This window comes from Ranitomeya variabilis, chromosome 8 (assembly GCF_051348905.1).
Source record: "Ranitomeya variabilis isolate aRanVar5 chromosome 8, aRanVar5.hap1, whole genome shotgun sequence".
NCBI lineage: Eukaryota > Metazoa > Chordata > Amphibia > Anura > Dendrobatidae > Ranitomeya > Ranitomeya variabilis.
Window position 1 is genome coordinate 186,875,810 of NC_135239.1, and position 13,386 is coordinate 186,889,195.

Consider the following 13,386-nt stretch of genomic DNA (forward strand, 5'->3'; position numbering starts at 1 on the left):
ACCTTGATGCTTGCAAAAGCTCAAGTACCCATTAGCCACAGAAAAAGTCACCAGTATTCCAAAAATACAATTATACCTCTGTCTTTTAGGACAGAATAGTAGACTACAGCCCATAGAAATGTCATTGTATACAGTACTTGGCACCAGGTCAATATAATTCCTATTCTGATTGACACTTACACATAAAACAGAATACAGTGAGTTGCAGATAAAAACCATCAATTAAAAAACAACCCTTAATTATATCTAATGATCCCCGTATTAATGTTCATGTTAAATGACATTGCACGTATCCGAAAAAGCATGTTTAATAACACTTATTAGTTGCATCACATGCCTTGATTTTATTTATGCTCCTTGGAGACGAATCCTCAATTAGAGTAAATCATCATGTTCAAAGTCGACAAGTACAGATAAATGGCCCATAAAAGAAGACGGCTCCTTTTTTATTTCAAGCAAATTACACACACCCAAATATTTTGGACCAGGTTCTAAGTTATTTTGTGGTAAAACGATAACACTCTTTGAAATGTGAAATCTTTCCAGTTCAGCCCATTTGCTTTGGTGTCTCTAGGCTTTTCCAGGTATAAATGAGGTCAAGCCTACTGCTTAATTCGTATGAACATCTTATTAAATTGTATATTTAGTTCCAATATGTCACATGCTTTACATTTTGTGAGGTATGGTCATGGCACGCAAATAGCCATACCAAGATTTTTCAAAATATTCCCTAGAGCACCAATATGTCCCCAGATCGCTGAGAAGAACTCTCTATAAGCCAATGTTCTCACTTAGCCACCAGAAACAGATGTGTCCTTCATCACCTTTCTTTTTGGCATGAGATGTTTACTCCCCAGATTGATGATATGAGATGGTCATCTTTAAAAAAATTATATATAAATAAATTAGCAATGCTCTGTCCGGAGATGTTTATGCTATATGTGGTTCTACATGACTACCCAGTGCTAGTGATGAAAACTGCACCCCGTTGAGAGATTTTTAGAAGTCTATAGGTGGACTAGAATATTGGACGGACCAATAATATGACCAAATCCAATAACGCTTCTCCTAAAGGTGGGCAACTATTGTTGAGCAAAAATATTTGCAGGACCCTTGTCCATCAGCGACGTGGGGAGTCCATATGCACCAGACCAAAGCATTACTAACCTCCTAATACCTGCTAATCCATCCCTGGTGCTTCTTCTGATTAGTAAGTCCCTGCAACATTATTCATGCATCATGCCACAGGTAGCATGGTGGCTCAGTGGTTAGCACTGTGGCTTTGCAGCGCTCAGGTCCGGGGTTGAAATCTCACTCAGGACAACACCTGCAAGGAGTTTGTATGTTCTCCCCGTGTTTGCGTAGGTTTCCTCCAGGCACTTTGGTTTCCACCTACACTCCGAAGATATACTGATTGGGAATTTAGATTGTGAGCCCTAATGAGGACAGTGATGATAATATCTGTAAAGTCCTGTGGAATTAATGGTACTATATAAATAAGTGATGTTGGGGGCCCTACTAGTCAGCAGAGACACTGGAGATGTTGTAGGCAGTAGGAGATTTGCAATACTACCAATGTGGTCGCCGGACCAATGTTCTGTGAATCTTTTTGGCCAACTCTAGAGATTACCTTTAGCAGGATATAGAAAAAAACACTATCCAAGGCAAACATTATTATTATTATTATTATTATTATTATTTATTTATATAGCACCATTAATTCCATGGTGCTGTACATGAGAAAGGGGTTACATACAGGGTTATAGCTATCATTTACAGTAAACAGGTTTACAGTGACACACTGGTACAGAGGGGAGAGAACCCTGTCCTTGCGGACTTACATTCTATGGGATAGTGGGGAAGATACAGAAGGTAGGGGTGGGCGGCGGCGGCTCTGGCGGTGGTGAGACGGCGGCTCGGTTATTGTAGGCTGTAGGCTTTCCTGAAGAGATGGGTTTTCAGGTTCCGTCTGAAGGATCCGAGGGTGGTGGATAATCGGACGTGTTGAGGCATGGAATTCCAGAGGATGGGGGATATTCGGGAGAAATCTTGGAGGCGATTGTGTGAGGAACGAATAAGTGCGGAGGAGAGTAGGAGGTCTTGGGAGGATCGGAGATTACGTGAGGGAAGATATTGGGAGATTAGTTCAGAGATATAGGGAGGGGATAGGTTGTGGATGGCTTTGTAGATCAGTGTTAGTAGTTTGAACTTGATTCGTTGGGGGATTGGGAGCCAGTGGAGGGATTTGCAGAGGGGAGAAGCAGGGGAGTAGCGAGGAGAGAGGTGGATTAGGCGGGCAGCAGAGTTGAGGACAGACTGGAGTGGTGCAAGAGAGTTAGCGGGGAGGCCACAGAGGAGGGTGTTGCAGTAATCGAGGCGGGAGATGATGAGAGCATGTACAAGAGTTTTGGTAGATTGTGGACTGAGGAAGGGACGGATTCTGGCAATATTTTTGAGTTGGAAGCGACAGGAGGTGGCAAGAGCTTGGACGTGAGGTTTGAAGGACAGGGCAGAGTCAAGAGTTACCCCGAGGCAGCGGATTTCAGGAGCGGGAGAGAGCGTGATGCCGTTTACCATAATAGATAGATTGGGTAGGTGGGATACGTGAGGTGGGGGAAAGATGATGAGTTCGGTTTTGTCTACATTGAGTTTTAGGAAGCGAGAGGTGAAGAAGGAGGATATGGCTGACAGACACTTCGGGATTCTGGACAGCAGGGAGGTGACATCTGGGCCAGAGAGATAGATCTGAGTGTCGTCTGCATACAGGTGGTACTGGAAGCCATGGGACTTTATGAGTTGCCCTAGGCCAAGGGTATAGATGGAAAAAAGTAGGGGTCCTAGGACAGAGCCTTGAGGGACTCCAACAGAGAGAGGGCGGGATGAGGAGGTAGTGTGGGAGTGGGAAACGCTAAATGTGCGGTTGGATAGGTATGAGGCAATCCAGGACAGGGCGAGGTCTTTGATGCCAAGGGAAGAAAGAATCTGTAGCAGTAGGCAGTGATCGACTGTGTCGAAAGCAGAGGACAGGTCAAGAAGGAGGAGGATGGAGAACTGTCTGCTTAACATCTGCTTAATCATGTGCTATTCGCACATTGTACTCTATTGCAAAAAATCTGTACATTAATCTTTTTTTAACCTCTTACTAAGACATGAACTTTTTCAAGTTTTCTTATGTTCCTTATTGTGCAAAGTGTTGGTGTCTTTAAATGACAAAATCATGACATTGTGTTTTAATTTTGTTCCCAGTCAAACACTCTATTGTCCATTGTAAAAAAAAAAATATTTTGGTCTGTGAAATGTATTGTATTAGCACAGCATGGAGTATGTTCTGGTAATCATCTGAAGAACATTCATCATCAAGTCCGAGAAAAACAATCTGTGTTGACAGCAAGATGAGAGCGCATGATTGTTCCCTGTCTCCTGCTCATCATACGAAAAACATTCCTTCATCATTTAAATGTCGAACATTTGTACATAAGACAATGTAAAATTAAAGACATTTGTAGTTTTTGGAAAATCTTAATTTCTTGGAAAGCTATTCATTATTGTTCAAGTTTTATATATGTACATTACCCATGAAAATGCTTAAGGTGACCAAAATTTGCCTTGACGCCGTAACCTAACAATTTATCATCTGATGTCCTACAACTACCCTACCACCCTCATCATAACTGTTGGACTGGTACACCATGATACTTGAGAACTCTCTGGTAGACCCAGACTCTGACATATTGATGAATCTCGAGAGTCCAACAGAAGACATTCCCATTTGGAGTTAACTTTGAAGAACACTAGTTTTGCATAAGTTGTCCAGAAAAAATCAAACAGGTTAGCAACCCTGTGCTTAAGTAGGTAGGTTGACCATAGTACTAAAATAATGTTTCTGATTCTCCCACAAATTTGATAGCTCTGTTGAGAACTTAGATATTATCTATGGAGAGAGCTGTTGAAAGACGCTATCTGGAAAAACATCTGGCCAACATTATTTGGCCAAAAAATGGTCTGGCCAAAAAATTAAAACTGCCCAATCCTTATCTTCCCTATGGACACAGTCACTAGGCACAAGGTCAACATCCTTTGGACTGAACCATGCTTAGAGGCATTATTTGCAAGTGAAAAAGACTCTTCATGAGAGGGTGGCTTGCTACAAAACATCTCTACAGACTATCGAAAGATACTTTGGCCCCAGTCTCATGCACATGGTACAACCACACATGGACCTCTTGTGACTCTGTACTACTAAGCCATAAGTAATCTGCAGGCAATTGTATGGTGACTCCTTGTGGCACCATATTATAGAGAGATTCTCACCAAGGGTCAAATCTTCTATGGTAGAATATCTCTTTGATACTTGGTCCAGTGTACCATACCTAGAGACTTCCATGGGAATCATCCAAAAATTTGGACAGTTCAACACAGTTTTTTAGAAAAGATTGGTGACCTTTAACTGAATAATTTTCATCTATTGTTAGGAAACTCAAATTTTATCGTGGTGGACTGTCCTTAAGGGAACTCAGGCTCTGCAAACATTTTCCCATTCCATATTTTTTGTGTGTCAGGCGGAGAACAGTTTACAACATCAGTAATTTGTCAATCACTCCGCTCAGCTCAGACAGTTAAACTGAACAGGCAGCTCGGAGCACTTAGGTGGATCATGTCAGAGGTCGCCTTGAGTAAAATGTAATGCTTGGCTGTGCGTAGCTGTATTTTATACTGAGCTCAAGTACTTGTACTAATTTATTATTCCTTCTCGTTTTTCCCCAGACTGGGCGTTTTTTTGGAGAAATTGAAGGTGCCGTGATGAACAAGTTGTTAACAATGGGCTCATTTAAAAGGTAAGAATTCCGATGAAGAAGCTAATGGTTTCCACTGTCTAAATTTCAGGTATCTCAAACTGATTGGTCCAACATTGAACACTACAATTTTAATCTAAGTAGTCACCTATATTTAAGGGGTTTTCTCTTATAAAAAATTCATATTTAAACACCATCTTTGTAAAATAGTTACAAATTAATAGTGGGGGCATCCAACACTGATCCATCACCGATTAACCAAAATGAAGAGTAGTCTCGCTCTATGTAACGAATCTCTAAACTCCAAACCAGCTTTCCACGATTAGTCAATTGGCCATTCTGTCTAGTAGAATCGAAAGCCGGTCACGCACATGAGATAGTTATCAATGGGTTCTCCGGTTTCCTCCCACATTCCAAAGACATACTGATAGGGAATCTAGATTGTGAGCCCCAATGGGGACAGTGATAATGATAATGTCTGTAAAGTGCTGCGGAATTAATGGCGCTATATAAGTGAGTAAAATAAATAAATGAATGAAATATCCGACTGTTGTCTTCCCCAACTGCACCATGCACATGAACACTCAGCTTTGCTGAGCGATCTTGTTTTTTTTTAACAGTCCGAAAAAGCTGCTGTCAAAAATCTGTGTCATCAGCTTATCTCCTCTGAAAATAAAAATACATTTCAACTGATTGACTCCTCCTTATTTCCCCTCCCCCCCAAATAATCAGTTGGGAGGCTGGTCCTGCCAAACTTATCAGACTTTTTTCTAGTGCGTGGCCATAAGGAGCTACTTGTTATCCAATTTGTCAGCAGATTTTTGCTTTGTAATCTGTAAGCAGGATCAGTTAGGTTGATTCCAGTGATGTGTCACTGACTAAGCTGTGTTTTGCTGTTTCAATAACCTCACTGTTTTATCAGCAGACGATTATCAATACAGGACTAGATGTCTCGTGCCTCCTGGTCCAACTTCCACCACTGATTAGCGGCTGTGAACACCGAAAGCTTCCAATCAGTGCTGTGGGCGGAGTTATACACAGCTCAGGATTCCGAGCTCTTCTAGATCTGCAGCAGAGAAAACAGGGATTCCATCAAAAGTGCTGCACCCAATAAACTAAGTGATACATCGCTGGAATCAGGGTCTCTGTCCCAACATCATGCTGCTGTCAGATTACATAGCAAGAAAACTGCTGATAGATTCCATTTCCCTTTATGCAGGGATTAGGCTGCATCAACAGAGTCAATGTTGCCTTGTAGAGGGAGTTGAGAGAGTTTACCAAAACAAGATGACAAAATCTGAACTAAAGGCCAAGGTCAAGGATATCTGGTTCATAATCCAGGAGAAACAAGCAGAGTATTCTAGAAAATAAAGAATTAAACCCCTAAATAGTCCAAGCTCAAATCCAAGCATTAATCCAGAAGAATAGTAAATTTATCAGCAGACAAATAAAAAGTCTATAATAGAATATTGCATAGAATCTAAATAAAATACAATAACAAAGTCCAAAGCAGAAAAATACATGTCAGTACTGTGATCATGTCACTAAAAATGTTTTGTTTTTTCATTTTTAACTTTTGTCTATTGATTTTATTTACTTATTTGATTTTTATTTATTGTAACACTGATTTTATCTTTTTGTAATTAGAACATTTTTATGTGACCTTTTCTCCCCATATTTTTACATGCGAAGAAGCGATTTTCCCTGACATTATACAGGGTGGGCCATTTATATGGATACATCTAAATAAACTGGGAATGGTTGGTGATATCAACTTCCTGTTTGTGGCACATTGGTAGATGGGAGGGGGAAAACTTTTCAAGATGGGTGGTGACCATGGTGGCCATTTTGAAGTCAACCATTTTGGATCCAACTTTATGTTTTCCAATGGGAAGAGGGTCATGTGACACATCAAACTTATTGAGAATTTCACAAGAAAAACAATGGTGTGCTTGGTTTTAATGTAACTTTATTCTTTCATGAGTTATATACAAGTTTATGACCACTTATAAAATGTGTTCAAAGTGCTGCCCATTGTGTTGGATTGTCAATGCAATTGCCCACAACGACCATCATGATGATGTGTTGCCCTCTTTATGCCCTGAAGATGACACGTTCCCTGAGTTTTTCCAGCAAAGTGGTGCATCACCACATTATGGGTGTCAGGTCCGAGCATTCCTACATGAACAGTTTCCTGGAAAGTGGATTGGTCATCGTGGGCCAGTTGAATGGCCACCAAGGTCTCCTGATCTGACCCCCTTAGACTTTTATCTTTTGGGGTCATCTGAAGGCAATTGTCTATGCTGTGAAAATACGAGATGTGCAGTATCTGAAACAATGGATACTGGAAGCCTGTGGTAGCATTTCTTCTGCGGTGTTGCTAGTTGCTATCTGTGTGTCAAGAGTGGGAGAAGAGGGTTGCATTGACAATCCAACACAATGGGCAGCACTTTGAACACATTTCATAAGTGGTCATAAACTTGTAAATAACTCATGAAAGAATAAAATTACGTTAAAACCAAGCACACCATTGTTTTTCTTGTGAAATTCTCAATAAGTTTGATGTGTCACATGACCTTCTTCCCATTGGAAAACATAAAGTTGGATCCAAAATGGCTGACTTCAAAATGGCCGCCATGGTCACCACCCATCTTGAAAAGTTTTCCTCTCCAATATACTAATGTGCCACAAACAGGAAGTTGATATCACCAACCATTCCCATTTTATTTAGGTTCATCAATATAAATGCCCCACTCTGTATATACAGTATATATATATATTTATGTATTGTATTTATAAATATACTTTTTATTTGTAATGTTTCAATAACTATATAGTCACCAGTGAAATATTCCGTTGAGCGCGTCAGGTTTTATGTTTCTGCTGATCTTGAGACAGTAAACGTAACACAGCATCAAAAGCAGGAAATCACTTTGTAGTTAGGTAATTACTCAAATTTCCTTTTTCCTTGTCAAACGGCATTGAAGTTTAACACAGTACACAATGTAAACATGACTCTGAACGCTCGCTGCGATGGCAGGATGGGGCCGCTGCATCAGACCTGATCTAAGTACTGAAATATTTTTTCACTGAGGGTCATAACTGCACAATGTCGGCTCATACTTACTATTATTCTTCTGAAAATCCCATCTGTCAATTCAGGTATTTCAAAAGTTGAAAGAGTGAAATTGGCCTGAGATGGGTGCTGGCTTGGGTTATTTCTTCCTGTCCAATAAAGAACAACTTTATATTTCACTTACGTACATACAGTATATCTAGTATTACAAGACCATGCTTGTGTCCTTATTAGGGCCGTCTTGTCTGGTTCAAACCACCTCATTTCTGTCCACTATAAGAGTATTTAAAGAGAACCTGTCATCAGGATTTTCTTAATTAAACTACAGGCATTGTCAGGTTGGCGCCGTTATACTGATTAAAATGATACATTGATTGATGAAATCTGTCTTGTGGTTCTTGTTTAATCTGTGTTTGAAGTTTTGAGTTAATGATTTGTTTGTGCTTTGGGGTAGACCTGCCTCCTGCTTTAAATACAGCACCTGCGCAGTTAATATTGTGGTCTTAAAAATAAATTGTCTCCAACAAAATAGCGGCGGCGTATGCACAGTAGCATCTGTCAGCAAGCGATCCTCTCAATCTCAGCATGCGCCACCCACTGTGTACCGAGGACCAGTGAAAGAGCACGCAATATCCTCTTCGTTTGCGTTCCCGCACTGGTCCTCGGTACACAGTGGGCCTCACATGCACAAACTTCAAACACAGATTAAACTAAAACCACCAGACGGATTTCTTCAACCCAGGTATCATTTTGATCAGTGTAACAGTGGCAACCAGACAATGCCTGTAGTTTACTTAGCAAAATCCTGATGACAGAGTCTCTTTAAAGGAGTTTTCCAGTTTTGGTAAACCCCTCTCCTCCAGCTGCAGTTAAATTTAATAAAACAAAATAAGCTTTACTCACCCTCCCCTGTGAAGTGCTCATGTTCTGCCACTACTGCAGACTGTATGAGGATAGACCCCTTTAACAAGTAGTTCACACAGCTTGTTAATGGGGTTTTCAGATTTAGAAAACCTCTATTCCTCGGTTGTAGTTTGTTTTATAAAAAACAACTGCAGTTTACTCAGCCTCCCCTGGTCCAGCCGTGATTCTATGCTGCTGCTGCTCCAGGTGTTTGTCATTGTCTGTAACGCTGATGTCATTTCAACAGCTTTGTAGCCAGTAACCGAGCTCAAGGGTAGATGGAAAGTCCACTCACCTGTCTTTAGTTAGTGCATGGTTCCATATTCCAAATTTATGGCAAAAAGTTAACAGTTCGAAGCAGCATACAAATCTATTTATTCCATCACAGATAAAAGCTGCAAATGACATATAGTTCATGGATATGCATATATTCAATATCTGGTACAGCAAGTCAGAGCAAATACTGAATAACAGATCTCAGAGGCTCTGAGCTGCTCCTGCTGTCAACCCGTGCAGAGCTGCTGAGCTCAGTTATTGGCTGCAGCGCTGATGTTGTAATGCCATTAGCAGACACCAGGAGCAGCAGTGGAGACTCAGCACTGGACACAAGAAGGAACAGTAAAGTATAGCATAATTATTTAAAAAACAATCATCAACCAAGGGACATGTGTTTTCTACATTTGGAAAACTCCTTTAACATGTTGTAAGGACTGCTTGTTAATAGGGTCTGTCCTTATACATTCTGACGCTCTGTAATATAAAATAGCACAAAGTCGTTACAGTATGAATTAGTAAGACTACAGAGTTGTTAGAGTACAGAGTATTAAGAATACAGAGCAGTGAGAGTACAGAATAGTAAGAGTATAGAGTAGAATACGGAGAAGACAAAGTACAGAGTACAGTGTATGAAGAGTACACTGTAGGCAGAGTACAGAGTAGGAAGAGTACAGTGTAGGAAGAGTACAGAATAGTAAGAGTATAGAGTAAAATACAGAGTAATAAGACTACAGAATAGAATACAGAGTAGATGGAGAATAGAGTTGTAAGAATGCAGAGCAGTAAGAGTACAGAATAGTAGGAGTATGGAGAAGAATAAGTAGGTAAAGTACAGAGTGGATATAGTATAGAGCAGTAAGAATGCAGAGTAGTAAGACTGCAGTGTAGGAAGAGTACAGAGTAGGAAGAGTACAGAGTAGGAAGAGTACAGAGTAGTAAGAGTATAGAGTAAAATACAGAGTAATAAGAGTACAGAGTAGTAAGAGAACAGAGTAGATAGAATACAGAGTATTTAGAGTTCAGACTCGAGTAGTAAGAGTACAAAATAGGCAGAGTACGATGTCATTTGAGTACAGAATAGTAAGAACATAGAGTAGTAAGTGTACAGGGTAGATAGAGGGCAGAGTGCTTAGAGTACAGAGTAGTAAACAGGTGTCTGTGATGCTGCAAAAAAAAGGTGTAGGCAAGAGAGAACCTCAAGAGGTGCACAGTTCAGTAGATAGGAGCAGACAGTTCCTGTCTGGCAAGAATTGCCACGAATCTAGCACAAATTGAAGAGAAAGCAAAGACTTTGTAGCCTATGCTTTTTATTGAATCCTCTCTCAGATCTGCGCACACACTTAGCCAGGAGCTGTGTGCTTCTGTCTGCTGAGCTATGTGCTCCGATCTGCTGAGCTTTGTGCTACCGTCTGCTGAGCTGTGCACTCCTGTCTGCTGAGCTGTGTACTCCTGTCTGCTGAGCTGTACGCTCCTGCCTGCTGAGATGTGCGCTTCTGTGTGCTGAGCTGTGCGCTCCTGTCTTCTGAGTTGTGCACTCCTGTCTGCTGAGATGTGCACTTCTGTCTGCTGAGATGTGTGCTCCTGTCTGCTGAGATGTGCGCTTCTGTCTGCTGAGATGTGTGCTCCAGTCTGCTGAGCTGTGCGCTCCTGTCTGCTGAGATGTGTGCTCCTGTCTGCTGAGATGTGTGCTTCTGTCTGCTGAGATGTGCACTCCTGTCTGCTGAGCTGTATGCTCCTGTGTACTGAGATGTGTGCTCCTGTCTGCTAAGTTGTACGCTCCTGTCTACTGAGATGTGTGCTCCTGTCTGCTGAGATGTGTGCTCCAGTCTGCTGAGCTGTGTGCTCCTGTCTGCAGAGATGTGTGTTCCTGTCTGCTGAGCTGTGCGCTCCTGTCTGTTGAGCTGTGCACTCCTGTCTGCTGAGATGTGTGTTCCTGTCTGCTGAGCTGCACGCTCCTGTTTTCTGGATGTGTGCGCCTGTCTGCTGAGATGTGTGCTTCTGTCTGCTGAGATGTGTGCTCCTGTCTGCTGAGCTGTGTGCTTCTGTCTGCAGAGATGTGTGTTCCTTTCTGCTGAGCTGTGTACTCCTGTCTGCTGAGCTGTGCACTCCTGTCTGTTAAGCTGTGCACTCCTGTCTGCAGAGATGTGTGCTCCTGTCTGCTGAGATGTGCGCTTCTGTCTGCTGAGATATGTGGTCCTGTCTGCTGAGCTGTGCGCTCCTGTCTGCTGAGATGTGTGCTCCTGTCTGCTGAGATATGTGCTTCTGTATGGTGAGCTGTGCACTCCTGTCTGCTGAGCTGTATGCTCCTGTCTACTGAGATGTGTGCTCCTGTCTGCTGAGCTGTATGCTCCTGTCTGCTGAGATGTGTGCTCCTGTCTGCTGAGCTGTATGCTCCTGTCTGCTGAGATGTGTGCTCCTGTCTGCTGAGATGTGCGCTTCTGTCAGCTGAGCTGTGTGCTCCTGTCTGCTGAGATGTGTGTTCCTGTCTGCTGAGTTGTGTACTCCTGTCTGCTGAGCTGTGCGCTCCTGTCTGCTGAGCTGTGTGCTCCTGTCTGCTGAGATGTGTGTTCCTGTCTGCTGAGCTGTGTACTCCTGTTTGCTGAGCTGTGCGCTTCTGTCTGCTGAGATGTGTGTTCCTGTCTGCTGATCTGTGCACTCCTGTCTGCTGAGATGTGTGTTCCTGTCTGCTGAGCTGTGTACTCCTGTCTGCTGAGCTGTGCGCTTCTGTCTGCTGAGTTGTGTGTTCCTGTCTGCTGAGCTGTGCACTCCTGTCTGCTGAGATGTGTGTTCCTGTCTGCTGAGCTGTGCGCTCCTGTCTGCTGAGATGTGTGCTCCTGTCAGCTGAGCTGTGCGCTCCTGTCTGCTGAGATGTGTGTTCCTGTCTGCTGAGCTGTGTACTCCTGTCTGCTGAGCTGTGTGCTCCTGTCTGTTGAACTGACAGCTCCTGTCTGCTGAGCTTTGCACTCCTGTCTGTTAAGCTGTGCACCTCTCAATAAGGTTTTTCAGTTTTCTGTGAGGATCTTCGCACTTGGACCTCCATCTTCTTGTAATTATAAAGGCTTTGAAAGTTGAAAAAATGTTTGCTTACTCTTCAAGTGATGCAAATGAGTGTTGAATAAAATTATTATTTTTTTGTTTCTGTAGAATAACCTTGTATGACTATCAAGCCATGTGCAGAACTAATAAGGAGAGCAGTGACAGTGCGCACAGCCTGCTCGACGTAAGTCTACCTTCTATATCTAGTAGAATGTTTATATTCATACCCTATGCTAATGATTATATATAATTAATGTGATGGCCATGTAATCGTAAAGTATACTCTTCTTATCAAGGGTTTAGCTTACATAATGGCCACACAGTGTGATTGCTGTTGATGCTTTGAAGGGCAGAGGACTCTTCCTGGTTGGTCTTATCCACTTTGTCAATGGATATCAATAACCAATCCTTCTCAATTGGCCCCCAAACACATTACATAGTCAACCAGTTCCCCCAACTTTCTTCTAAAGTATGTAGAGTCTTCAGGTTACTTAATCTAAAATATAGCACTATTACATATGCACTATTGTAGGCTACAAATTATCCAAAGAGTGATGGAAACAAACTCAAGACCCCTTTATACTGTTTAGAACACCGAGCACCATACTGGTGGGGCCCATTTTTGTCTTATGGTTTGTAGCCCCTAGTCATTTTATACACGACATTGCTTCCTCTGTATAAATTTCCACTCTACCTATGTGACGAGACGTGCGTGGACAGCTATTTACCTTTTCCCCTTCTTTTTTCCTATAGTGCTCTCCAATAACTGAATTTCAAAAAAGGTTTAACTATAAGGTTTTAGTATTTTTCGACTTTTATCGAAGGTCTCTATACAATACATTATATCTGCTACCGTCAGAGTGGGTACAGCTATTTTATGGCCTGAAGGATAATTTTGCAATTTGCTGTTTTTGAGATATTACACTTTTTTCGTATGGTGCTATAAATTTATAACGGCAGAGTTTAGATGGCCATGCTAAAAATCAGGCCAGTAGGTTCAGAAATTGAAGATGTGACTTAATTCCCTATAAGCTCCATGTGCAGCTCTGTGTGTTCGTCTGCAAATGTAAAGAGTGCAGAAGTTGCCTGCTACTTACTTGGACTAGACTGGTCCATAAATTGGACCAGAGTAGTGCATGCTGCAATGTTTTCTACACAAACTATTGGTCCATGTTGGAAATTGACCATGTGTGCTGCCACACTGGCTATAGTTCGTCCTTGTGCTCTATGTGTGTGGTCAAGGTCAACACATGTACAAATAATGCACTTTGTCTGAATGATCCCAAAAAGGGAAACTTTCGC

General features: G+C 41.9%; 1 protein-coding gene across 3 annotated transcripts in view; it reads left to right on the plus strand.

Annotated features, from left to right (window-relative positions):
• The window catches only part of CACNA2D3 (calcium voltage-gated channel auxiliary subunit alpha2delta 3), a 1,029,735-nt gene that overhangs the window by 941,314 nt on the left and 75,035 nt on the right, over window positions 1-13,386 (plus strand). For all 3 annotated transcript variants that reach the window (XM_077278410.1, XM_077278408.1, XM_077278409.1), the window contains 2 exons: window positions 4,765-4,835; window positions 12,193-12,268. In XM_077278410.1, coding sequence (XP_077134525.1) covers window positions 4,765-4,835; window positions 12,193-12,268 — 147 coding nt within the window. The remainder of the gene's footprint in view (window positions 1-4,764; window positions 4,836-12,192; window positions 12,269-13,386) is intronic.